At 39.9% G+C, this 26,447-nt stretch overlaps 1 protein-coding gene across 4 annotated transcripts in view; it reads left to right on the top strand.

Annotated features, from left to right (window-relative positions):
- The window catches only part of TBC1D9 (TBC1 domain family member 9), an 83,447-nt gene that overhangs the window by 41,984 nt on the left and 15,016 nt on the right, over positions 1-26,447 (top strand). For 2 of the 4 annotated variants that reach the window (XM_038398563.2, XM_043513227.1), the window contains exons 8-17: positions 1,982-2,152; positions 2,727-2,877; positions 6,123-6,337; positions 13,940-14,057; positions 15,131-15,416; positions 17,829-17,958; positions 21,688-21,786; positions 21,906-21,974; positions 23,549-23,789; positions 24,824-24,889. In XM_038398563.2, coding sequence (XP_038254491.1) covers positions 1,982-2,152; positions 2,727-2,877; positions 6,123-6,337; positions 13,940-14,057; positions 15,131-15,416; positions 17,829-17,958; positions 21,688-21,786; positions 21,906-21,974; positions 23,549-23,789; positions 24,824-24,889 — 1,546 coding nt within the window. Of the gene's footprint in view, positions 1-1,981; positions 2,153-2,726; positions 2,878-6,122; positions 6,338-13,939; positions 14,058-15,130; positions 15,417-17,828; positions 17,959-21,687; positions 21,787-21,905; positions 21,975-23,548; positions 23,790-24,823; positions 24,890-26,447 lie in introns of those variants that run through there. The other 2 variants (XM_043513226.1, XM_038398568.2) reach the window with 2 other exon arrangements.

The following is a 26,447-nucleotide window of genomic DNA, read 5'->3' as shown; positions in this document are numbered from 1 at the left end:
TTTTTACTGGTGTATAGGTAGTCATTGGGGGAAAAAAAAGATATGTAAGCCACTTTAAGCATACAGATTTTAGTTTTTATCAAAAGTGAAATGAGGCAGAAATCAAGCACCCAGAGTATTAGTGTCATGTGAAATGAGTCTTACATACTGCCTCAGATTGATTGATTGGTTTGACAGATCTGATGAGATCACAATGTTCCGAAACAAAAACACTGCTTTGCAGGAAGTGATATTGGTAATTATGTAGCGCTCTTGCTCTGAATCCATACTAAACCCTTCTGTGGTTCTGTGCTGCTTATTGTCTAGGTCTTAAAACCAAAGTAATTTGTTAAAAATCCCATTTAACTTTTTTTTGGGGGGGGGGAAGAGATTTGTTAACTTTAGTGTCCTGGCCAAGTCCCCACTGGATAGTTATTTTCTATCTAAAATTTCTCCTGCACAGGTAGTATCAATTGACCAATATATTTTTTGTTTTCTACTGCTGTATAAAATATTTGGTTGATTAAAGACTCCTTTTCAGTAATATATAGTAATTGATATGAAGTAATCTGAGTGCATATGTAATTGTAATACACATCTAAATATCTAAATATGTGTGTGTATTAGCATATATGTATATATGAAATCAACTTTGTAAAATTGGTAGAATATTGACAGTTATGGAGTCCCTTTCATCACAAATGATTCCACTTATTATAACCAAAACATGGTTGAAATTAAAAATTGGAACCTATTTGTGCACCTTGCATAGTGGGATGCCAATCCTGGCTGGGGCATGCAAGGGCCACTGTAATATAAATAATAATAATTTATGGTCTTGTATGGTTGTTCTGTTGGCTTTTGAGTTTAATATTTAACTGTTTGTTTCAGTGTAAAAGATAGATAAGTACTATTTGTATTATGAGCATTTCAAATTTTTCATATTTTTATCAAATTACCTTCTAAGATTTAATTAAATGATTGAGAATTTCAATGGCATGATTGCAGGAATTCATTCTAAACCACATTTGTTTTCTGTAAACCTTTTCATAGAGTCAAATACTGTGGAAAAGATACCTTTGTTATTAGCCAAGATTTTAAAAGGTGACTAGTGATCACGGATACCTCAGTTTTGAGGTGTTCAACATGGACTGATTTTAACAGTATAGGTTTTCAGTAGAGCTGTGCCAGAACTGGAATTTGTATTCTGCAGAAATTTCTCATTTAAAAAAAAAATTAATTCCAGATCAGAACAAAGAGTCGGAAATGCAAAATTTTCCATGGAATGGAATATTGAAAAATTCTATTTTGAGAGAACTGAAACAGAATTTTTTGAAAAATTCTGGGCAGGGAGATGGCCATCTGGAAAGTCAAGCTGCATGCCCGCTAGTGGGCTGGCAGGAAACCGCCGAACATCTTTATTCTGTCAAATTAGCATTTTGTGATGGAAAACTTCCTTTAAGGTGCCTCAGGTTGGTCATTCAAAGTTCCTAATAACATTTTAAAATCTTGGCCATTGTGAAATTCCTCTGCTTTTTTAATAAAAACGAGAAAGAACAAGAGAAAGAAAGAGAAAAAATTCTGTTTGTAATTTGGTATTTCTATACAGTGGTGCAAAACATCCTGTTAGATGAGCCATTTTATTGTCTGTAGAAATTAACGTAGAAGGTCTTTGGGTGCATAATTTTTAACAACCTTGCCTTTGCAACTTCAAATATATTATCTTAGTCACTGAAAAATTAAAACCAGCTCAATTGTATGGTTAGATTTTTGGTGTGGTGAAGTAAATACTTAGAACTGATTTGATTGGAAAACTAAAAATTCATTTCATTGTTTGAAATTAGTTTAATTTCTGCTGCCAGATGCTTACCCTTGAGCTGCACCTTGGAGGTTTGATTTCCTCAAACTGAGTTGGCTCTTAGGATGCAATAATTTTGGTGCAGTATAAGCAAAATTCTCAATCTCTGACCCATGAACAGCTTGTGGCTGTTGGTTTTTACAGGTGTATTCAAGACCAAGTAGTATAGTTTCCTCCAGCCCTCAAAGAAGTCTCAGCTCTGAAGCAGATGGAGAGCGACAGTTCAATCTCAATGGTAACAGTATTCCAACAGCAACACAGGCTTTAATGACAATGTATCGTCGGAAGTCGCCTGAGGAGTTCAACCCAAAATTGGTAGATCTCGCTTCTGTTTTTGTAAACTGTGCCAGATTAGAAAAGTGTTTTGGTTTTTAAATGCAGTTTTTTAAAAGTTAACATTCCAGAATGAATTATTTAACTTTTCCCTGTTGCAGACCAAAAAGAGTTTGCACTGCTAACCACCTGCAGGGATGGTATCTTTCAGAAAATAAACTCCTAGTACTTTAGTAGCAGAATTTCCCCATAATGCATGCCAAAACTCAAAAGCATTTCATGCAACGTGATGATGTATTCTAAGATTTGGGGACAACTTCAGGACATCCTTTCCGTAACTATTAAAGAACTAATAGCATGTCGTGTAGTTTGTTATACAGTATTTTTCCTGTGGCTTTTGTACCTATTTTCATTATAGCAAGATGTGCTGGGGAGAAATAAGAAATGGGAGAGAGCAACATGAAATTAGAGAATCAGGTTATAACTAGACTACTTCCTCCCTCCTATCCCTAATAATTAAAGTTAGTTATGGGGCTTGGGCACTTTTCTTTTTTCTTCTAACAGTTAATGCATCCAAAATGCTACTACACCTTCTCAGAACTTTATTTATTTTTAGGCAAAAGAGTTTTTGAAAGAACAAGCTTGGAAGATTCACTTTGCTGAGTATGGTCAGGGTCTCTGTATGTATCGGACAGAGAAAACAAGAGACCTTGTGCTGAAAGGCATTCCAGAAATCATAAGAGGGGAACTTTGGCTGCTGCTTTCAGGTAGGTTCCAGTTTAGAATCTTGTCATAGGTCATGAGCTGTAGTATGAGAGATGGCACTGGGCTGAATTTTCAAATGTATTTAGGCTCCTAAAGGTGCAGGGAGGCACCTAGTAGGATTTTCAAAACCACCTAAAGCAGGTTAGGTGGCTAACTCTCATTGAAGTCAGTGGGAGTTACGTTCCTAACCTGATTTAGGTGCTTTTGAAAATCGCAGCGGTGCCTACCTGCATCTATAGGCACCTAAATACCTTTGAAAATCTGGCCCAGTGTACCCAGTGCTACACAAAATGATACCAGTCCATGCCTTGAAGAAATTACAGTGATTTGAGGCCTCAGAAGTGAAAACTAAAAATCTCTCAGCAAGTAGAAGAGCAGGTCAAAAAAATGAAGTTACAGGTCTCTTCAGAGCAATGTTATAAACAAGGTATTCACTGAGCCTGGACCCAGTGAAACTGCCAAGTTGTTTTACGTTTTTACCAGGTTAACTTGTGAGGGTGTCTTGATTCTGTCACTCGTATATAATGAGTGTGGTTAAGATTTTGTCATGGTTATTTTTGATAAAAGTAATGGACAGGTTGCAGGCAATAAACAAAAATTCACAGAATCCTGTGACCTGTCTGTGATTTTTACTAAAAATAGGTGGGGGGAGGGAGAGACTAAAAGCTCCAGCCCCCGCCGCCCGTGATGGCAGCTGACAGTTCTGCAGCCCCATCGCACCCAGCGGCTGACAACTCCAGGGTAGGTAGCTTGGAGCTCCAGGGCTCCCGCTGGCTGTGGTAACTGAGAGCTGCAAGACCTCCACTACCCACAGCAACTCAAACTCCAGGGCCCCTGTCACCTATGACAGTTCAGAGCTCCCAGGCTCACAGCAGCTAACAGCTTCAGCTTCACTGCCCCAGGGCCCGGGGCTGAGGCAGAAAATGTCTCGGAGGTCTCTGAAAGTCCTGTAATCCATGACTTCTGTGATCTCCGTGACAAAATCTTATCCTTAATAATGCGTAGTAATATTTTGTGCTTTGCAGCTGAAACATGCTATATAATAACTCTATTCCTTAGCACCTTTGTGTGGCTGGCAAGTATTGTCCCCACTTTACAGATAGGGAAACCAATATGAAGAGGTTAATTAATTTGCTCAAGGTCTCTCAATGGGTTGTTGGCAGAGCAAAGATTGGAACTCAGGAATTCCAAGCTCCAGGCCCTTTGTTCGGTAAACCAGACTATCTTTGTGCACTTAGAAAATGGATGATCCTTTAAATTATTAAACCACTATATGTCAACGGCTTGATTCTCCATTCTGTCTGAGCTGCAGTTAGATGGAAGGGATGGGAGAGGGTGCTGCAGTGAGCCAGTTGCAGCTCCTTAATTCAGGACTGTATGGTCAAGTGAAGCTGGGGCTGCACAAGGGCATCTCTGACTTACATACACGTTCTTCCCTCAGAAGAAACCTTACTCCTGCAGGTGGAGGATCATGCGTAGCAGAGCCATTGGTGCTGCTGTCACACCCTTGGCTTGAAGTGGTTTCCATTATATACAGGGTTTGCAGTTTGGTTCAATGGCTCTCAGCCCAAGATGGGCAGGGATGGTGTCCCTAGCCTCTGTTTGCTGGAATCTGGGAATGGGTGACAGGGAACGGATCACTTGATGATAACCTGTTCTGTTCATTCCCTCTGGAGTAGCTGGCATTAGCCACTGTCAGAAGACAAGATATTGGGCTAGCTGGACCTTTGGTCTGACCCAATATGGCTGTTCTTACGTTCTAGATGGCTATTCCAGTTTGCATAGACAGTTAAAGCAGACTTGCCTATTCAGACTTCGACATGTAGTTTGAACATCAGTCAGCCACTTGACCTTTTATCCTTTGGTAATTGCTTGTTATCTGTCACTTATTCAAGTTTGTACTTTGCTTGTGTAAAATGAATTCATGGTTTAAAATACAGAACCCCCCCCAAATATATATTAAACAGCTATCACAGTGTAAGAGGGGATGATCATTTGCATCATAACTAAAGTGTGGTCAAAAAGAGCTGGTTGATACAATCTGTGCAGATTTGACTACAATTTGCTCAATTTTATATAAATGTGATGCATCCCTCTGTGTCTTGACAGATTGACAGCATAGCCCGTGGATGAGCAAAGATGTCCATTAATGTCTGGGGAACAGATCAACTGGAGGAAGATAGTTAGCCTAACATGCACTAGTTACGAGAGTTAAAACAGGTTAAATGGGTTAAAAAGAAAAGGGGAAATAATTCACATTAAGGGAAAAACTCTGGACAATAAGTCCCTGTATATACTACAAATACATCTATGCCTGGTCTCCTGGTACCAGCACAGTTGTCCCCAAACTCATTTCACATATGGTTCTAGTTTTTGAAGTAGGTCAAACCTTAACCATGTTTCATAACTAAATTAAAACTGACCTATAGGTGGAGATATTTGTCATGGATAGGGAGCAGGTATACTGGACAGAAAAAAGGTTGGTGTTATTTTAAATAGAGACTTTTTGGTTGAGGAAGGTTTGAACACAGGACTGCAAATGGTTTGAACACAGGGCTGCAAATCTGGATCTCCTGAGTTCTAATCCTGGCTCCAGCACTGACTCTTTCTGTAGCTGTGGAAAAGTCAGTTAACTTCTTAGCTTCCTTTTTTTTCCTCTTTAAAATAAGGATAATACTATATGCTCACAGGAATGCTGTGAGGATTGACTGAACGATGTTTTAAAAATTGCTCTGAAGATGAAAAGCTCTATAGAACCAGCAGCTATTTTGTAAATAACGTAGAGATAGATGTGGGTGGTGTTCTCACGGTAGTCTGCATGTGAACAGGGTGCCAGCTAATAGGCTAGCTGTGCTACCAGTAGCATACAGATAGTTCCCAATCTGGGGAAGGACACTGTGGTGGTGGCAGCTGTGAAAGCTCCACTACTGTTCAGCATGCTCAGCATTTCTGCCCTACAGAAGGAAAGGGTTTATTTCTGTCTTTTATTTTATCATTATGTGAAACTGCTTTTTAAAATGTACCCAAAGGAAAAGGCAACCAGCTGGTATTTTTGAGTGCCAGCCAAATTTATTCTCTTTAAAATCATAATATTTTATATGTATTTTCAAACTTTGTTTCTATTTTAAAATTCCCATTCAAGATGTCTGAACTAAGGGAACAAACAAAAAATAATGTGACTATACTATGTCTGTTAGCCCTTACTTAATTATCCTACTTCATTGTTGTTGCTCTCTCCTCCTCCTAGGAGCCATTAATGAGATGGCCACCCACCCTGGCTATTATGAGGACCTCGTGGAGAAATCTATGGGGAAGTATAACCTTGCCACAGAAGAGATTGAGAGAGATTTGCACCGTTCTCTCCCAGAGCACCCTGCATTCCAGAATGAGATGGGTATTGCTGCCCTGAGGAGAGTATTAACAGCTTATGCTTTCAGAAATCCAAACATAGGATATTGTCAGGTAATTGAAATGTCTTGCCATCCTTTCAAGATCTAGAATTCCCATTCCTGTCTATTTATTTTGTTGGTTTTTCAATCAGTGGCTGCATGCTAATGTACACAGTTGATATATTTGATCACGCATATGAACATTTAGGTTCCTGATTTGTTTGCACAAAGCCCTGATCCTGCAAAGAGTTGCATTAGTACAGAGTCCTGCATCTATAAGTGGTTCTCAAACTTTTGCACTGGTGTCCCCTCTCACACAGCAAGTCTCTGAGTGTGACCCACCGCTTATAAATTTTAAAACACATTGTTATATTTAACTCTATTATAAATGCTGGAGGAAAAGCAGGATTTAGGAGTGGAGGCTGACAGGTTGTGACTCCCCCATGTAATAACCTTGCGACCCCCTGAGGGGTCGCGACCCCCAGTTTGAGATCCCTGGATCTACACAGAGTCCTCTTCGGTTCAGTTGGATTCTGCACAGGAGTCTATGCTAGCATAACTGTTTGCAAGCTCCGGTTCCAGAGGCACTAACTGGTTGTGCATACTGGTTTTTGTATGCAGATTTATGTGCCCATAAAGATAGTGGCCAGTGTAAGGATGACTAAGGATCTGTCACCAAGTGCATGTAATTAAAATAATATTCAAAAAGTGTCAGAATGAACTCTAATAAGGGATGTTCTGTGGCTTGACCCTGAAAGTCCTTTTAGTAACATTTTTGCCTGTTGCACAGCTTCTCTCCTTGTTCATTACTCATGGGCTATTGCTCCCACCTGTGGAATTCAGCAGCAGCCCAGTATTGTTGCTGGAGGCTCCAAGATTAAACTCTGCCCTTCAGCTCAGGACAAGCAACCGCTTTTCTGCTTTCAAAAGTGGAACAGATTGGTGGTTCAGTTTCTCCAGACCATTTCGTTTTAAAACCTTTCCTTTGTTTTGTTTTCAGGCAGTTGTGACTTTTATAATCTTCCTCCTCCTCTTCCCCCAGATTAGATAAATAGCAGCATTGTGGTTCTTACCATCTGGATCTGCCATTGCAGCACTTCCCTCTGGACTCCTCTGCTCCCACTCAAGCATGGCAAAGCTGTCTTGCAAACAGCTTAAATCTAATCAGTGTTCCCTTTGTGAGGCAGCACTTATAGGCTCTACGGAGGGTGAATGATGCCTTTCCTGTGACCAGCCAGCCTACCTTTGCACTGCTAGGGCATGGGGCTCACAATCAGACTGGCATGTCAGGTTCCCACCTTGTCCTGAGAAGCCATGACTTCGGTGCAGAAAAGACCAATCATTTGCTTCCGAATTTTTGGGGAGAGCGTCTGAGGACAAGGAGGAAGCTATCTGGCCAGCTCAGGGGGTTGGTCGCAGAACAGATCTGCGCTGGAAGGGGTAAAAACCCTGAAAGGATCCAGAGTTTCCACCACCCGGCAGCTCCCTGGGGAAAGAAGCAGGGGCTCTTCCTCCCACCGTGAATCGGGATTATCATGACACTCTGGGGTAAGTCTTGCAAACACCAGAAACGTCCAAGAAGCAAAAGCAATTGTGTCTTTGCAGGTATTATTAATGAACAAATGAGGTGAAAATCAGGGATAAGATCCCTTCTCCTTTGCCTTGTCCCCTGAGGAAATGTTTTTGCTAGGGCTTGTCTCCTAGGATCACCATGCTCTGTATCTTTCCCATGGCCTCTCCCACACGCTTCAGCATGTCTAGGCTTGCAGAGAAGCCTCTTTCTCCTGTGCAGCTCTGCCTCCGGCTGCAGACTAATGGAAATTGTGCCTGGGCTTTCTGACTTTCAGCCCAAGAACCCGCACTGTGCCAGGAATGAGCTCAGATGTCAGACAGCAGCAGAATGGGAATCGTTCCTTCTGATCATCAGCAATAACTCCTTGCTCTGCCAGGGAAAGGGGTGCCCCTCCCTCCCTCTCTCTCTCTTCCCCCCCCCTCCGATCCCTCCCCTGCTCCCCAAGCTGGCTCCACATTAAAGCCTTAGGAGGTCACTCAGTCTGTGACCAGAACAGAGGCACATGAGGAGTCCACGTCCCTCTGCGCCACAAGGGGATTACAGAAGGGTAAATGAGAAATCCCTTCCCATGTTCAAAGGGAGCCTGTTTTCCTGTGTAAAGTCCTGAGTTTGTACTAAGCTACACCCACAGCACGCACTTGGACATTTTGCAGCCTGGGGGAATAGGCAAGGCAGCCTTTCATGTTCCCTGGAGACATCCAGCAAGCTACCTCCACAACTGAGGTATCAGTATCAACCGTATCCCTTCCTCTATTGCAGAGGTGGGCAAACTATGGCCCGCGGGCCAAATCTGGCCGGCGAGACCCTCCTGCCCAGCCCCTGAGCTCCTGGCCCAGGAGGCTCACTGCCGGCCCCTTTCCCGCTTTTCCCCGTGCCATGTAGATATGCTGCCACACGGGCAGTGGGGCTGCGAGCTCCTGCCACTCTGAGCGGCATGGTAAGGGGGTGGCAGTGGCATGCGCAGTGGGGGGGGGGTTGGGTAGGGGGGACGGGGCAGTTAGGGGACAGGGAGCAGGGGGGTTAGATAGGGGGTAGGGTCCCAGGGGGCGGTTTGGGGCAGGGGGATCCCAAGAGGGGGTAGTCGGGTGACAAGGAGCGGGGGGGTTGGATGAATCGGGGGTTCTGAGGGGGACAGTCAGGGGGGTGGGAAGTGGCAGGGACCAGGCTGTTTGGGGGGCACAGCCTTTCCTACCTGGCCCTCCATACAGCTTTGCACTTCAGTGTGGCCCTCGGACCAAAAAGTTTGCCCACCCCTGCTCTATTGTGTGGTCACTGTGCCAGGATAAATAGTGTACTACCTCCTCCCTATAAACAGCCGGGGGAGAAGTACCACACATGCATTGCACACAAAAAATCCCAACCAAAACAAAACACAAAAACCTACCAGGATGTATCGCAGTAGCTTGCAAGGAACTCGTTAATGTTGTTAATAAAATATCTTCCTCTTCAAGCATTATTAGACACATTTCCTGTTGATTAAGATTGAAATGAGGATATCTGATTAAACTAAAGTTTTATATAAAACAAAGACATTTCATAAATTTGGGGAGTCTAAGGTTGTTGCAGCAGTAGGTCCACCTGTCAAAGACATAGTCACACTTGCATAAGGGGACTTCCTTCCAAAAGACTCCATGGACCATAGTACTGATGATGCATTGCACAGCAGTTTCAAAGCCTCAGCTGTAGCCTTTCAGACCACAGATTTTTCATATGTTTAATAAAGAGTGCCTACTTTGTGGCTAACTGTCTAGAGGTATGAGCCTTGTTTGGAGTAAGACATCTCAGGTTCTGTCCTGTGATTTGTGCCAAGTAGCGGATTTTCACTAGGTGGCTACAAGAAAGCCTTGTTACATCCCTGGATTGCCGTTGCTTGTCCTAAATGGATATGCTGTGCAGACGAGTATTGGAGGAAACAGTAGAGAAATTTTTGTCTGAGATTGCAGACAGGCCTCATTCCTCACTGTTGAAACCAGCATTAGCAACTATTGGTTGCTTTTAACAACAAGGGTATCCAAGAAAGGATTGTTACCCTCGGAGAGGGAAGAATCTGGAGAAGATGCTTTCAAAGAGACCTAGATCAATTTTCCTTCAGAATGACAAAGAGCATTTGTGTACGAGAGTTCAGAATTCCTGTGGAGGACTCTTCCTTCTGCACCCAGAATCATAAGTGGCTGGTGGTAGGCACAGGTTGTATGTAATGCATCTGTACCCTGGCATAGGCAACATACCAATCAGTACCACATCCAGAGAAACAGACCTATTCCTAAAGGAAGAACTGCCACTAGCTCTTGAAAATCCAGAGGAACTTTAGATCCCAATGCAGAGAACTGCTCTCCAAGAGGTCCTGGTTGTAATTTTATCATAATGGTAAAAATTTGCAAAGATCCAAAACTTCATTGCATCCATCATTTCCTGAGGGGTCATCAGTCGCCAGTTGTTCCAAACATTAGGGTGCTATGCATCAGCTTCATCCCGTGAGCAGGATTCTCAAAATGCACCTAGTTAAATTCCTTCTGAGGACTTACTTAACTTCGCATTGCCTCAAGTGCATGGTTCTGTCATTCTCAGATAACATCCAGTTCCTCTTTGTGGGCAGGTAATTTAAAACAAATTAAAAGCCAACCCAACTCTAGACCCTTGTGTACTCATATGGAAGCAAGCATACTTGGAAGACAAAAAGAAAAAGGAGTACTTGTGGCACCTTAGAGACTAACAAATTTATTAGAGCATAAGCTTTCGTGAGCTACAGCTCACTTCATCCGATGAAGTGAGCTGTAGCTCACGAAAGCTTATGCTCTAATAAATTTGTTAGTCTCTAAGGTGCCACAAGTACTCCTTTTTCTTTTTGCGAATACAGACTAACACGGCTGCTACTCTGAAACTTGGAAGACAGATTTCCAAAATCTTATCATATGTATCCTTTCAGTTCATTTTGACATCTCTATCGGGGTGTGTCTTTTTAAATTAAAAAGACAAGGCAAAATCCACAAACATGGCCATGTGGACATATGGGGTCAGACCAGTGATCCATCAAGTTCAGTATCCTGTCTGTGACAGTGACCAGTAAGGTGCAAGAAACCACATAGCAGGCAATTATAGTATTCACAGAGGAAGTCTCCTCTTACTTCCCATCAGGGGTTGGCTTAGAATTGAGTCATAAGTGTTTATATCCCTTCTGAAACCACGGAACAAAGCTGCTCTCTGGCAATGGAAATAAAGGCCTGAGACAAGAATCTGCTGCCTTTCCACTCCGCTTATGTAAAGCATATAGAAAAGAGGAAAAGGGAGAGTTTGTCCTCCTCATACTCCACCAGCCTAGAAGGCACTTTGGACTTGTTAGATCACCAAGACCCCCAGATTGTACCTATAGAAAACACCAGAGCTTGTGAAGCTGGGACTCCTTCATTCAGACTGGGAACATCTATAGCTAATAGCCTGAGCATCAGAAGAGAAGTGTAGTTCAGCATGGATTCTCCTTTAACTTCTGATACAGTTTGGTATTCAGAACTCAACCAGGATATTTCATTCATTGATCTGGTCAAATTTACATTTCAGGTGTGAGGGGAAATGGGAAGCTCTTTGGGGCAGGGACTGCCTCTTTGTACTTCTACTGCCCAGCACAATAGACCCTGACCTCTAGAGGTTTCTGTAATACCAATATGATCATAATCCCAAAAGTCTGGTGATCTCAGCTACACTAGAGTTTTTTCAGGAGATTTGTTGGGAGTCCCACAACCAAACACCTTAGAGATGTGGATACCAGCCGTGTAGCCAACCACACTGGATCCTCCATTTGAATATCAGTTGCCAAGTTTAATCACACTGACCCCAGTTTAGACAAGCCTGTGGCTGGCCTTTCTAGTCACCATTACCTGAAAAAGGCAAGTTTTGGAATTAATTCTTATATCCATACAAGATATGCCTTTGTTATAAGGAAAAAAAATATTCTTACAGCTCCAGAAACCTTTCTGCTCAAGGTAAACTCCTCTTCCCACAATTCCTGAGAAATAGGTCTCCTGTCATTTGGTTCTACCCCTCGGAAGACTATGACATAAATGGACGTTCCTAGAGCTCTGAAGATTACATATGCCAGTTGTACCCTGTTCATCTTACTCTGTCCAAAATGCCAAGGCCTTAGGGACTCAGGTTGCTGCAGCCAAGATGTAAAAATCCTGCATCCGTTAGCATGCTACGCATCTAGGAAACTATTAACAGAAATTCCTAGAGGCCCTCGGGGGGAAGTGGATGAGCCTGAGGAAGATTTGCAAAGGTGCTACTGGGTTGGTTTCCACATAACTTCTTCAGTTTAACTCTTGTTTTCTGTGGGCGGGGTACTGCAATTCCTGGCTGTTATGCTACTATAATTATTAAACTGTCCCTACTTCTGGGATTCACTGTTCACTACTTTCCATGGGTAATGAATGAGGAGAGAAGCTGCGTGTGCAACAAAATGAAAAATTTTTTACATTATAATTTTCCTTGTTAGCAGCTTCTCTCTGAATTCAGCCCACCCTGGTGGTCTTGTAAATAAAAATATAAACTGAAAGTTTTCTCCAAAGGGAGATTCATACATATATTGTCTTAAGGTTAAATTAATATAGTGTATCAGGTTATCTTATATTCGAGCAACCAATTGTTAGTGTTATCTGCAGCTGTGGAGGAGCTCTTTTGGTAGCTTGAGCAGAAGGGCAGAGCTTAGTCTTGGAGCCTCCAGCACAACATTGGATTGCCTCCAAACACCACATTTAGGGGGCATTGGCCCATGAGTAATGAATTCAGAGAGAAGCTGCTAACAGAAAATGATCAGGTAAGAAACTTTGCATTCTATTTCAAGGAAAATCTGCTTGTATTTCAAATGTTCCTTCATGTATTAGTTGCTTCAAAACCTTCCAAAACCTTCTTTTTGCCATAGTTGCAAGCAGTGTTAAGGGAAAACCACAATGTTTCACATAAGCTATTATAGCAGAGTTCCAGCTCTGCTGTAGCTAAGATTGAGCAGCAGTTTCTCTTCAAAGGCTGGAAGCATCATCTGGTCACAATTGTTAGAGTACAAGACCGCAGTCTCCTTTTGTATATCTCTGTGCCTTAGCTTCCCTGATTGCAAAATGAGAATACTTGTTGATTTTTTTAAGAGTGTTGTGAGCTTAATTTAATCACTGATTGTAAAGCACTTCAGTATCCCTGAATGAAAAATAGAGGGAGATGCAAAGTATTCTAACCATCATCATCATTCATTCATAAAGAATAAATCACTCAACATTATTTGAAGTATCTTTTGTTTTTTGTTTTTTTTTGTTTTTAAAAAAAAGCATGGTAGGACAATGAACACCAGAATGGTAGCAACAGGAGCACACTTACAACCCTGGCCCTCACAGTCAGGAGTGAAATTATAAGTAGTCCTGGGTCATGGTATTAAAGTACGTTTTATTCTTTCACAGACATAGTGACAGTTATAGCAAGTATACAAACTCTCTAAAGCATTATATAAACAGTAAACAAGACTAAAGAGAAAAGGATAGTGTGTGACAGCATCATAATGAAGTATTGGGTGTTGGGAATGGATCCGTATATATGAATTGACAGACCTTGAAAAGGGGTCTGAATCTGAATTTCTTAGTTTTTAACTGAGAACTAAATTAATGTTTTTAAAAATATTTAACTTTCATTTTAAGGAAGTTAAAATATAATGAAATAACATTAAAAATGTGTTCTTCTGGGACAGTCACAGAAAAGAAGCTGGTACTATACCTGCCCACCATCTGTCATCTCTCCAATTGAGTTAGGGTTTAAAATAACCAATCTGTTCCTCAAGATTCAAACTCTGACATAGAAATATTATCAAAGTAGGTCATTTTTTCAGGCTTTCTGAAGAAATTTCTCATTAGGAACATTAGGAAAACATTGTTTGCTGTACTTCCAAAAGAATTTGGACTGCTGAATATAGCAGAATATATAGTAATTTTTAAGTGAAATTTCTTCAGAGTAGATCCATGGCTAATTTCTGATCTAGGATAAATTCTTATCTGTTCAGACTTCGTAGCACTACATATGGCAAGAGAATTTAGAAATGACGTCTAGTGATTTATTTTTTCATTCTTGTAGGCCATGAATATTGTCACTTCAGTACTTCTTTTATATGCAAAAGAGGAGGAAGCTTTCTGGCTGCTTGTGGCTTTGTGTGAACGCATGCTGCCAGACTACTACAATACAAGAGTTGTTGGTATGTTAAGGGGATTGTTTTTTCCAAAAAGTCCTTAAATATCCAGAAGCCTGTTCTGTTAATTTTTTTTTATTTTGAAATAATCAGATGGTCAGAACTCATGATGTATGAACTGTTGCAAACATATGAGAGAATGAAATGGCTAGTTCAGAAGTTTGGAAGCAGCTACCTAAGTAGATATTCTTCTTGTGTTAGTTCTTCACCTGCTTGAGGTAAAACAGAATTCTACGATGGACTTGACTTGATTTAGGTTAAAGAGATCAGAAGGAGGTTGGAGGCTAGAATTTTAAGTGTAGAGAACAGAGGATATAATACAATTACCAAATGAATGTTGGTGAGGGGCAGGGTTGGGTAGTTTACAGGAGAAGGTTGTATTACCACTCACCTCTAGGTTGTTGGTTTGAAAGGACATTAATAACTGAAAGCCTTTTCTGTCTAATGACTGGCTGTTAGCTTGCATGAAATGAGTTGATGCTTTCAATCCACTTCCATCACAAAAATCACTGTTATTTACCCTTGCTAGCAAAGGCACCAATGACTGAGCTTACCCACTCAATCCCAGAGGTAGTGGTGTGGAGATACTTGTGTTTGCTGTTGCCTATGTGGTGTGCATGTTCTGTAGAAGTTTTTCAGCTTTGTGCCACCACAGGAAACTTTTTACAACCACTAAATTTTCCTTAAAAATGAAAAAAACTAACAAACTCTTCTCCTTCCTCCCCCTATCTGGCCTCTCCCACCACCACTCCTGCGATGCTGAGAAGTAGAATTCATCCATTAATGATGGGTGCCTGATCTACAGGTGCCAAAGAACGTGTTGCAGAACAAGAAAAAACCCTGTTTCCTTTTTCTAGGCTCTGTGTTTATTACATTTGTTTTCTGTATAATAGTGTTTTGCTTTTTTTGGTGCATATCACAATTTAATAACAGAGAAGGATCTAGCCTTTCTTTGGTGGCAAGGAAATGTATATAAGCATCTTGGAGAATGTTCTTATACTATTTTTCCCAGATGGGTATAAATGTGTATTCATTTGATCCTAAATTTCTGCATGCCCAATGTTACTTATTTCCAACAGGAGCTCTGGTGGATCAAGGTGTTTTTGAAGAGCTGGCCCGCGACTATGTTCCACAGCTTTATGACTGCATGCAGGACTTGGGTGTTATCTCCACCATTTCACTGTCCTGGTTCCTCACACTTTTCCTCAGTGTAATGCCATTTGAAAGTGCTGTGGTGGTTGTGGATTGTTTCTTCTATGAAGGAATAAAGGTGATATTCCAGTTAGCTCTTGCTGTGCTGGATGCTAATGTGGACAAGCTGCTGAACTGTAAAGATGATGGAGAAGCAATGACAGTCCTGGGAAGGTATGTATTGAACAAAACCAAAAGCTCTGCTTCCGGTTTTAGTGCATTTAACTTATTTACCAAGAAGTTGATGATGTCTTTTAGATGCTTGAAATCCTTTTTGTCTGTAACAGGAACTATGTGTGCCTTTGTCAAAAAAGGCTTTTCATATATTTCTGAGTGACCATATCTCCTTATCTAGGCCTGGTGTTCACCTAAGAAATAGATCAACCTAGCTACATCACTCAGGGCTATGAAAAATTTTGCAACTTGTGTGATGTATTTAGGTTGACCTAATTCCTCACTGTAGACTTGGCTAGATCAATGGAAGTTCTACCGCCTCATCGAGATGTGGATTAACTACACTGATGGAAAAACCCCTTCCTTTGATGTAGGAAGCATCTATATGATGACACTACAGATACAGCTGCAGCATTGTATCTGTGCCACTGTAGTGTAGACATACCCCTAGGGCAGTGGTTCCCAAACTGGGGTTCATGAACCCTTGGGGGTTTGTGAAATGTATCAAGGAGTTCTCAGAAAAAAATTCTCTAATGGTGGACAGAGCTGTCCCTAGGCACCCGGGCTTGGGAGCTGGCAGCCCGAGCCCTGTGACCATGACTTCCTGGCAGAAGCAAGTTTAAGCTTTGTGGTAGTCATGTGTTGTTTGCCTGGACTGCTCAAGACCCAAATGCTTGTGGGAGGAACTCTTTAATTGAGTTGTCTTCTTAAATACTTTCATGCTGTTTCATGTCTGGTACTCCTTGATGAAACATGTAGGAGACTTAATCGAAGTGATACGAGGTACAAAAGTGAAATCTTGGAAGAGGGTTGCTGTTTTCATAATGTAATAAAATTACTAATGTAATGATAGATGATGATGTAATAATAGTGTGTAATAAACGTGTCATAAAAAAACAAATTTATTTTCAAGATCACTGCTTCTATCATTTATGCTCTGGTAAGGGAGAAAATCCCTGGAAATATTAATTTTTAGGAGAGGGTTCTCGAGTTTAGATATTTTCGTGAAAGGGGTTCACAGGTGGTTAAAGTTTGGGAACCACTGCCCTAGGGGGACAAAGTTTCAGAAAATTACAGCCACCTTAAAAGCCTACAAAGGAATTATGCACAACTGCTCCTATTAGCCAGGCTCAACAAAACAATTTTTTTTCCTTTGTAGTTTCTAGAATATTCTTCTGAACTTGTCTTGTAGGGATCTTCAGCAGGTCTTGGTTAGATATCTGGAATCTGTTACTTCATCTGACAGGTTTCAGAGTAGCAGCCATGTTAGTCTGTATTCACAAAAAGAAAAGGAGTACTTGTGGCACCTTTAGAGACAAACAAATTTATTTGAGCATAAGCTTTCATGAGCTACAGCTCACTTCATCGGATGCAATCGGAATGCATCCGATGAAGTGAGCTGTAGCTCACAAAAGCTTATTTTCAAATAAATTTGTTAGTCTCTAATGTGCCACAAGTACTCCTTTTCTTTTTACTTCATCTGTTACTTCTGTTAACTTTTAAGTGCAATTAGGAAAAATACCTGAATTCAAGGGTAACTATTGTTGGAAATAGACTTGCCAGAGAATGCAATAGATCTAGAAAGGCTCATGAAGGGATAAAAACGCGAGGCAGGTTAGTAAACCTGGATGAGTCATTCATTCTGAACTAAGATCACTTTATGTAACCTTGAATGACACATTTGATTTCCTGACATTTTGTGTCAATGTTTAGATTTCAAGGTGCTGCTGAATCAGGTTCTTTAATTTTTTTTAAAGTGAGGCTCAGGGTAATTTATAGCCAAGCATGAGTGGTGATGTTATTGATGTGTGTTGATTTTTTTTATAATTTACTTAGTATTATTTAAAAAAAAAAAAAGCCCTGGTCATCTCTCCTCTCAGAACTAAGCCCCAACCATTGCTGAGGAGTTATAAAAGGAAGTTTTTTGTGGCTGCAAGGTGATTTACAGCAACTACACTGGCAAGAAGGATAAGCACTTTATACTCTTTACAGCTAGGTTTTAGGGGATGAGAGAGGCAGGGGTATTGGGAATCAAATACACCATCCCCTGTTCCAACAGGAATGAGGTGGATAGTGACCCACACATCTTTGTGTAAGACCATTCAAACAAAAATATTTCAAAATTCTATTTAGGGAATCACTGGCAAATTGTGGACATCTTATTGTGATCAGATGGATTTTGTATATTTCTTGATAAATGTGGTTTAGGTAAACAACTAATGCAGCTCTGGGGAGAAATGGAGTGTTACGAGTTGGCAAAATAGGTATCTTTGTCCAAATCACAGAATAATTGAGTGGTTTGATCACACTTTTATGTAAAGTCAGTCTATATGTAATCCTGATGCTGTTGATCCTCAGGAAAAATGTGTCCCAAGTTTTCTCAGTTAGGTTTTTTTTCTTTCTCCCAATCAGGTATTTGGACAGTGTGACTAATAAGGACAGTACTTTGCCACCAATCCCTCACCTTCACTCACTCCTCAGCGATGATGTAGAGCCTTATCCTGAGGTGGATATCTTCAGACTCATCAGAACTTCCTATGAGGTAATTTAGGATTTTGACTAGAACTGGCTTGAGGACAACCATTCTGTTTCATGTAGGATTTTGAGATATTGAAATTTGGTTTTTATTTTGAATGAGAGCAAAACCTGAACATTTCAAAGTTCTCCAAAGGAGTATTCTGAACATTATTGTTTTGGATCAATCAAAATGTTTCATTTTGATGTAGACTTATTTTATATTATAACATGTATTATAATACAAAATTGCTTCAGAACAAATAATCAGTGTTTATGTTCCCAAAATGTCGAAACAGAATTTTCCAACAGAAAATGGTTCTGTAATTTTTTCCAACCAGTTCTAATTTTGACATAAGTATAAATAACTCAGAGTTGGAAAACTCCTGGCAAAAGCCCCAATACCAGAATAACTAGTTAATGTTCATAAAGTGCATAGTAAAGTCCAAGAAAAAATGGACTAAAACTTTGAACATCAAAAGACTACGAATTTTTGTCTAATCCTTAAATTAAATTTTACACAATAAAACTTTCAGAAAATATCCCTGACGCTTAATTTTTAAATGCTGATTTCTAACTCAGGACCAACAAAAGGAGTGCAAATTCTCCTTTATGGGAAATTCATTGGTTCTTTTCTTTCCTGTGCCATGTAGAACTAATGAATATTTTAAATCAAAATGTAGGATGATCCTAACCATCTAAAACCCTGACAGGTATTTCAGATACCTTCTATGTCCTCCACGTCTCAGAAAAAAATTATTTTTGAGCTATGTAAAAGGCACCAGAAATCTGCTGCAAGCTTTAGCTATAGTGAATTCCACATTGAGTGTGAATTAAATCTGAGGGTATGAGAATTTCCTCCCTCTCTAGTGATGCAAGAATACAAACTGGAGGGGCAGACATTTATATAAAGCTGCCATCCCATTTTGCCTTGTTTTGAATCCCATACCATTTGAGAGCTTCTGTGGCCTTGACTATATTTAGATGAATAAACTGGCCTCATGCAGAGCCACAGTCTGTCTTTTGTGGATGTATATAGTACAAAAGTTCATAGCTCTTTCTAGTTGAATAGAAACTTACAGGAAAAAGGCCAAATTATCCCTAGTGTAATGGCACTGAAGTCAGTGGAATTATATCAGAGATAAACTTGCATCTTTTTTACTTGTACTCTATTTGAATGTAGGCTGTTAAATCAGCTTGCAGTATGTATGTATTGGTGGTGGTGGTTCCTGGTATTAAAATGCCAATATTTTCAAGAGACAATGAGGGCCCTCTGTTATTCAGTGACCCTTACATTCCTGGCCTTTAGTTTGTTGTATCCAATTGGGATTGGGGACCCATTGTGTTGGGCTTGGTATAAACATACAAGAGAGACAAATTTGTTGTAAATATAGGAAATCTCCAGCTGCCATTGAGCTAACATTTATTTGCCGTATTTTTAGTATTTTAGCTTGACAGAGGCACATGGATAACAATGTAACCCTTGTCACTTGCCCTTTATTAAAAGCTGTATAAAAATAGCAAGATGTACAGGTGAAAGGTGACTGTTTTTCCTTTGGAGTAAGGGGTATAATATGCTTTTTGTTCCAGAAGGAAGGCAGACTCTATCTGACCAACTATCCCATGACACTTGCCTTGGGGGAAGGAAGGAGGGAAATCATGAATCTGAGAAATGAGTGAGGGAGTGCTATTAACTGAAGCATAATATTTAGCCATTTACCATACTGCAGTGATCCTGTCCAATTTTATAAACTAAGGAGGGTTGAACACTTGAATGAGAAACCTCTAGTGAAAACTCAGATGCTTTAGGAAATAGTGCTGGCAATTCAGTAGGTAGAACTCCTCCCAGAGTCAGTATTGAACCAATGCCCTAGCATGGTGCATGAGGCAGGAATAGAACATTGTACTTGTAGGTTTGAGGGGGAGGAGGGTTGGGTTTTTTTTGTTTTTTGTTTTTTACAGAGGCAGAGGGACTTTCCACTTAACATATCAACAAATGCATTTTATTTTGCTAATGACTTTCTTTGCTATTATCGAAGATGCTGGATTTATTAAAATGCAAAACATCTCGTTTTATCTGATCCTGTAATAAAGTCACAATCCAGTGTTTGGTATTACTCTGCATTACTATAAAAGTAATTGCAATCCTGCAAACTTGTTGAACAATTAAAGAGCTGGGGGAGCATTTCCAAAATCGCTTAAAGTCCCATTTTCAAAAATTGACTTAGGACTCATTGATTTAAACTGGGACTTTATCTTCTAAGTGCCTGTTATTTTTTAAAATGGGACCTAGGCTCCAAAGTCATTGGTTGCTTTTGAAAATTTCATTCTTGACTTTTTTCTTTTTTTAAAAGATTTTTCCATACTCTCACCTGCACTTTTGTGTTTAAAAATACTTGTAATTATTTAACCAGGCTCCTTAACTGTCTGTTTTTCAAAAGCTTTCCAATTTTAATTGGAAAATCAACAAATAAAGCAGGGAAAACATCCTGCTACTTCTAATGTGATTTGTAGACGTACAGATGATATAGGAATGTCACAGCTTTAACGTTAATTGATTGCCTAAGAATATATTAACCGATCCTGATGTACTTAAGATGATAACCCCACTTCCTCACTCTGGAATGCATATCACAATCTGATGCACTAGCAGCAGCAACCTTCTCCATGACTTTTATATGTGGCACCCTAGGTGGCTGGTGTTATTTCTTGTGCTAAAGCTGTCCCTGGGTTTCTTCAAAGGCCATATTACAGAGATGTTCATGTTGGGGAAAATCTCTATTGATAGTGCATAGAAACAAATCTATGGGACAGAGTTTCATGGATGTGAGAGCATGAGCCAGTGCTGTAGGTCCATTGAACGATGAGTACTGTTCTCAGTATTATATTTTTGCCCTCTCTTTCACCTGGCATGCAGGTGTAGCATATTAATGTTCTTTGGAAGTTGTGCATACGTTGAAGAGAGAATTTTGGTCTAGTGTAAGATTCAGGAGACCTTGGTTCTATCCTTTCTCTGCCACTGACTAGCTGAGTGACCTTGGGCAAGTCACTTCACCGGTCTGTGCCTCCGTTTCCCTACCTGTCAAATGGGAATATAATGAAACTGACCTCCTTTTATAAAGCACGTTGATCTCTTCAGATGAAAAGTCCTATAAAACAGGCAAGTATGTAACTTTTGAAAATTACACTTAAGCTTTTAAGTCATTTAAGCACTCTTGAAATTTTTACCCATAGTTTGAATTTCATTCCTCATATTTGGATTTAGACAGTTGTTTGGTAATATAGGAACTGCTATATCGGATCAACCCTATGATCCATGTAGCCCTATATTCTGTCTCCAACAGTGGCAAATAAGAAATGTTTTAGAGGAAATTGAAAGTAATTCTGCATTAATAGCTATGGAGTAACCTGCCTATAGGGGAAGTTTCTTCCTAAACGAACTTCTAACTGATCAGCATTATGCCCTAAAACATGAGGCTTTATATCCCTTCTGAAATGCTTGGGAGGCAAATGGAAATGAAATGGTGGAAGAAAATCTAATGATAAATTCCTGAAAACTCAGTTGTTTGTAAGTCATATGTTTAGAAAAGTGTCTTTAATGTCACACAATGTTTGTCCGAGATACTCATCTTACATAATTTCTGAACATTTACAGAACGAATTGTTTAGTTTTTTATTTTTTTATGCATAAAAGGAAATCAAAATATTCCAGGTACTAACACACAATTGAAAGGATCCATTTTGTCTTCCTTTTTAGAAATTTGGAAGTATACGAGCAGATCTCATTGAACAGATGAGATTTAAACAAAGACTGAAGGTGATCCAGACTCTTGAAGACACCACTAAGCGCAATGTGGTAGGTCCTTGGAAAAACATTCTTGCTAAGATTAAGGTCAATTGATTTCTGAAATAAAAATATCTTTCAAACGGCACATATATAGGAAGCTTTTAATTATTAATGTTACATTTCCAAAGGTGCGAACCATTGTGACTGAGACTTCTTTTACTGTTGATGAACTGGAGGAACTCTATGCTCTTTTCAAGGTAAAGCTGTAGTCAAGATAAGATCATGTGCATGCAGGAAAAATAAACCTTTAGATTTGACATGAAAACTACTGTCTGCTAATGAATTGATCTAAATTTGTGAGTTATTCGGTGTTGTCGTGTGTCCTGACATCAAACTGGAATTTGCAACTAGATATAATTGAAAATACAAAAGAGCCATTTTTAAAAACGAAAGAAATAATTATTTTGCAAACTAATTTGATTAGAAAAATATATTATCCTGAGGACATCAGTTAGTAGAAAAGTAAGGGAAAGAGAGACATCCTGGGTCACAGTTTCAGCCAGCCTCCAAAAACTTCTTTGTCTGTCTGTCTACCTGATTTGTGGGCATAGTTCTGAAAATCTGACCCCAAAATATCTTCCTTATGCTAAATTGCACAGCCCATAACTTTACGTTGCATGGTACTTACTACCTGCTACAATTGATGGTTTTAATTTATACTGAATCTTCGGTAGTTTAATTTCCTGTCCAGAGGCTCTCTTGAAGTAGTGTTCTAATAGTAAGTAAAAGCTGGGGAGGAGTAAGAATAGAGTCATAGATTTAAAAGCCAGTAGGGACCATTATTATCATCTAATCTGATCTCCTGCATACCATAGGCCATAAAATTTCACCCAGTAATTGCTGCCTCAAGTCCATAAAATCTGGTTAAATTAGAGTATATCCTTTAGAAAGACATTCAGTCTTGATCTACAGACTTCAAGGGAATCCTCCATATCTTGATGTATGTTGTTTCAATTGTTAATTATCCTCACGGTTAATCCTTACCCTTGCTCAGTCCATGAGTGACACACGCTGCAGTAGGTTGGCCAGGATTGAGTTTCTTGAATATTCTGGTAAAGAGAACATATTTTCTCATGAATCTCCTATAACTAGTCTCCATACTTACTACAGTCCCAGTCCTGCAATATGAGTCTCTAGACTGGATCCCTGCACCCGAGTATACTCAGGACTGTGAAACTAGTGAGACTGTGAAAGAGTGAAGGAGTCCAGGATCACACTGCATGATCAGGGCCTATTTCCCTGCTTCTGCCTCCATTGAAATCAATTTTAAAGCCCTTATTGACTTCAATAGGAGCAGGATTAGGCGCTAAGACAAAGCAAGTATTTCTGCAAATGCCAAGGAAATCTTTAAACTAAAGACAGCAAAATTCTGTTTTACAAGTATCTTGTAATCAGCCACTTTCCTAACTTGAAACAATATGTAGCTGTGAAAAAACAAGATTGAGTGTATCGTGTGTGTGTGTGTGTGTGTGTGTGTGTGTGTGTGTGTAGTCACATCTCGCTTCTTTGACCAAAAAATCTTTACTACTATGTTTTTCTGGGGAGCAGAGCTGAATTCTTTTCTGCTTCATAAAGGAATTTGACATTGCACCGTGTAAGAGGAAGTCTTTGACTTTTCTTTAAAAAAAAAAAAAAAAAAAAAAAGTCAGAAATGAATCTGCTAAACTCAAATGCTAATATTGTTTTAAATGTATTTATTTCTAGTGTTGGTGATATTGTTGAGCTGTTTACAGAAACTGTGGTAATCTTACAGCATTTGCCTTCTGTTCAGGCAGAACATCTGACTAGCTGCTATTGGGGAGGGAACAGCAATGCTTTTGACCGTCATGACCCCAGCCTGCCATATCTGGAACAGTACCGTATTGATTTTGAGCAGTTCAAGGCGATGTTTGCTCTCCTCTTTCCTTGGGCATGTGGGACTCACTCCGATGTGCTAGCTGCACGCTTATTCAGACTGCTGGATGACAATGGAGATTCTCTAATCAACTTCCGTGAATTTGTCTCTGGGCTAAGTAAGGAGAATTTATACAATAGTAATGAATTAACCTGAGCAATACAGACCATTACTCAGGGTTAACCAGTCTGTCAGAAACCCTGATGATATTCCGACTGCGATTGGCACTAATTTAATATAAACAGACAGAATTTAGAGAGTTACAAACATTAAAATTATAATTAGGATAACATTATGATGTCATTAACATTGGTTTCCAAAGAGGAAAAGGTTAAGGCTGGCTTGGTATTCTGGCCTAAAATCTTTCTGTATTTTTGGTTTTATGCTTCCAGTAAATTGCACTCGTTGATATTTGCCAAGAAATATTTACTGTTTTAATTCTACTTAATGACATTAGGTTTTCATAGTCAGCTGTAATGTAAAATCTCCACCTAACTGAAATTTATCTGATTTTCTAGAAATACATAATATTGAATATCTAAATATTTTTCTTTTAAATAATTCCAACATCTAGTGAATTGCTGTAAAGTATTTGAATTTCATATTAATCATTTTTCCACAAGCCAAATAACATTTTGATTGAGGCTAACATAATAGTGGAGAATAGTTTATCCCTTGGTTACTCTTTGATCACAATCTTGTTTTCCTGGGTCTTTTCTAGCAAACATCTAATTGAGCCAAGTTCTAGGATGCCCTTGTTTGGTCACTGTGGGTGCAGTTGGGGCTCACGCAAAAAAGTTGTTCTTAAACAGAAAACCCTATGGCCATCAATGTAGCAATGTGGTGATGACTATTTTTGAGAGCTGCAAATGGAAACACTCTTCTAGTAAAGAAGTGAGTTAGTGTTTAAACCACAGAACTCAGAGTCAGGTGGTCTGTGTTCTATTCCTAGTTTTACCACAGACTAGATTTACTCTGTGATCTTAAGCAAGTCACTTAACTTCTCTGTTTCAGCTTTCCTGTGTAAAATGGAGATACTTTCCTACCTCACAGGATGAGTGAGGATTAATTCATAAATGTTTGTAAATCTCTAAGAACTCTTCTGATAGAAGCTTCTAATAACACTAATATGTTCAATGGGATATTGTTTAGGTACAGCATGTCATGGAGATCTTACAGAGAAACTGAAGCTGCTCTATAAAATGCATGTATTGCCTGGTGAGTAAAAGACATTTAAAATAGCTGATTTCTCAGTCAAAATAGAAAATTGGAATATAGTTACTTAATCTCTTTTTTTTCCCAATTAAAAAAAACCTAGTTTCCCAGCTAAAAAATGGGAGAGTAAAATTTCCTTTAGATGGTAAGTTCATGATGCAGTCAAACAGAAGAGCTTCTGTCCTCACCTCACCATGAGTTCAGGGGATCTTCATGCACACTTCAGTCTTCTGCTCTGCTCATCATAAATGGGCCATATTTATAGACATTTCCTTGTTTTCCTGGGTGTTAGTGGCTGCTGTTGTGCCTATCAAACTGGGTAGTATAATTCCACTGACTCACTGTGGGTATCACATGAAAGAAACTAGTCCTGTCTGAAGCCAGGTCAGCAAGGTACCTAAGCCTGTGCATAAGTTTAAGCTTGTGAGTAGTCCCACTGCCTGCATGTGGTCAAAGTTATGCACCTGCTTAAGTACCTTGCTGAAGATGCCGGAGTGCTGGAAGATACGTAAGGAGCCCCTCGTCTCTAATACGTACTGCCTCTGGAGCAAGCTTGAATGAAGATACTCATAATTGCTCAAATTATTTAGGACACAATTTTATTGAACTACAAATCAAATAAAACTAACCACAGAGCTGAAAGTCCTGGTAGCTATGAAAATGAGAGCACTTGGTTTGCCTTTCCAGCCTGTGATAGGCTATGGAGGGCCTACTTTGTTTCCAGCAAGCAAGGAGTAAACTCTTTGCTTAGAATTCACACAGATGTACAGAATATGAGTCAACGGTGTAACGCTGTTGCAAAAAAAGCAAACATCCTTCTGGGATGTATTAGCAGGAGTGTTTTAAGCAAGACGCAAAAAGTAATTCTTCCACTCTACTCCACGCTGATTAGGCCTCAACTGGAGTTTTGTATCCAGTTCTGGGGGCCACATTTCAGGAAGGATGTGAAGAAATTGGAGAGAGCCCGGAGAAGATGGGGGAAGATTGGGGGGAGATGGATGGGAGATGTCCAGAAAATCTCCACGCCAGATTTTAGCATTGAGAGGGAAGAAGATGAAGTAAGAAAGGATACAGCCATGGGTAGGAGAATGTATATAAGGAGTGAGGGCGGTGTGGATACTAGTCTAATAGGTTATACTGGCTGTAGAATGACTGTGCCTAATAGGGTACAAAATGTGAGCGAGGCCAAACAGCAAAAATTAAGATGTTTGTACACCAATGCGAGGAGTCTAGGTAACAAAATGGAGGAACTAGAGCTACTGGTGCAGGAAGTGAAACCAGATATTATAGGGATAACAGAAACATGGTGGAATAGTAGTCATGACTGGACTACAGGTATTGAAGGGTATGTGCTGTTTAGGAAAGACAGAAACAAAGGTAAAAGGGGTGGAGTAGCATTGTATATCAATGATGAGGTAGAATGTAAAGAAATAAGAAGCGATGCAATGGATAAGACAGAGTCCGTCTGGGCAAAAATTACATTGGGGAAGAAAACTAGTAAAGCCTCTCCTACGATAGTGCTTGGGGCGTGCTATAGACCTCCGGGATCTAATTTGGATAT

Source organism: Dermochelys coriacea, chromosome 4 (assembly GCF_009764565.3).
Source record: "Dermochelys coriacea isolate rDerCor1 chromosome 4, rDerCor1.pri.v4, whole genome shotgun sequence".
NCBI classification, from domain to species: domain Eukaryota; kingdom Metazoa; phylum Chordata; order Testudines; family Dermochelyidae; genus Dermochelys; species Dermochelys coriacea.
Note: the sequence above shows the minus strand (reverse complement) of the source record. Positions and strands in the feature narration are given on the sequence as shown.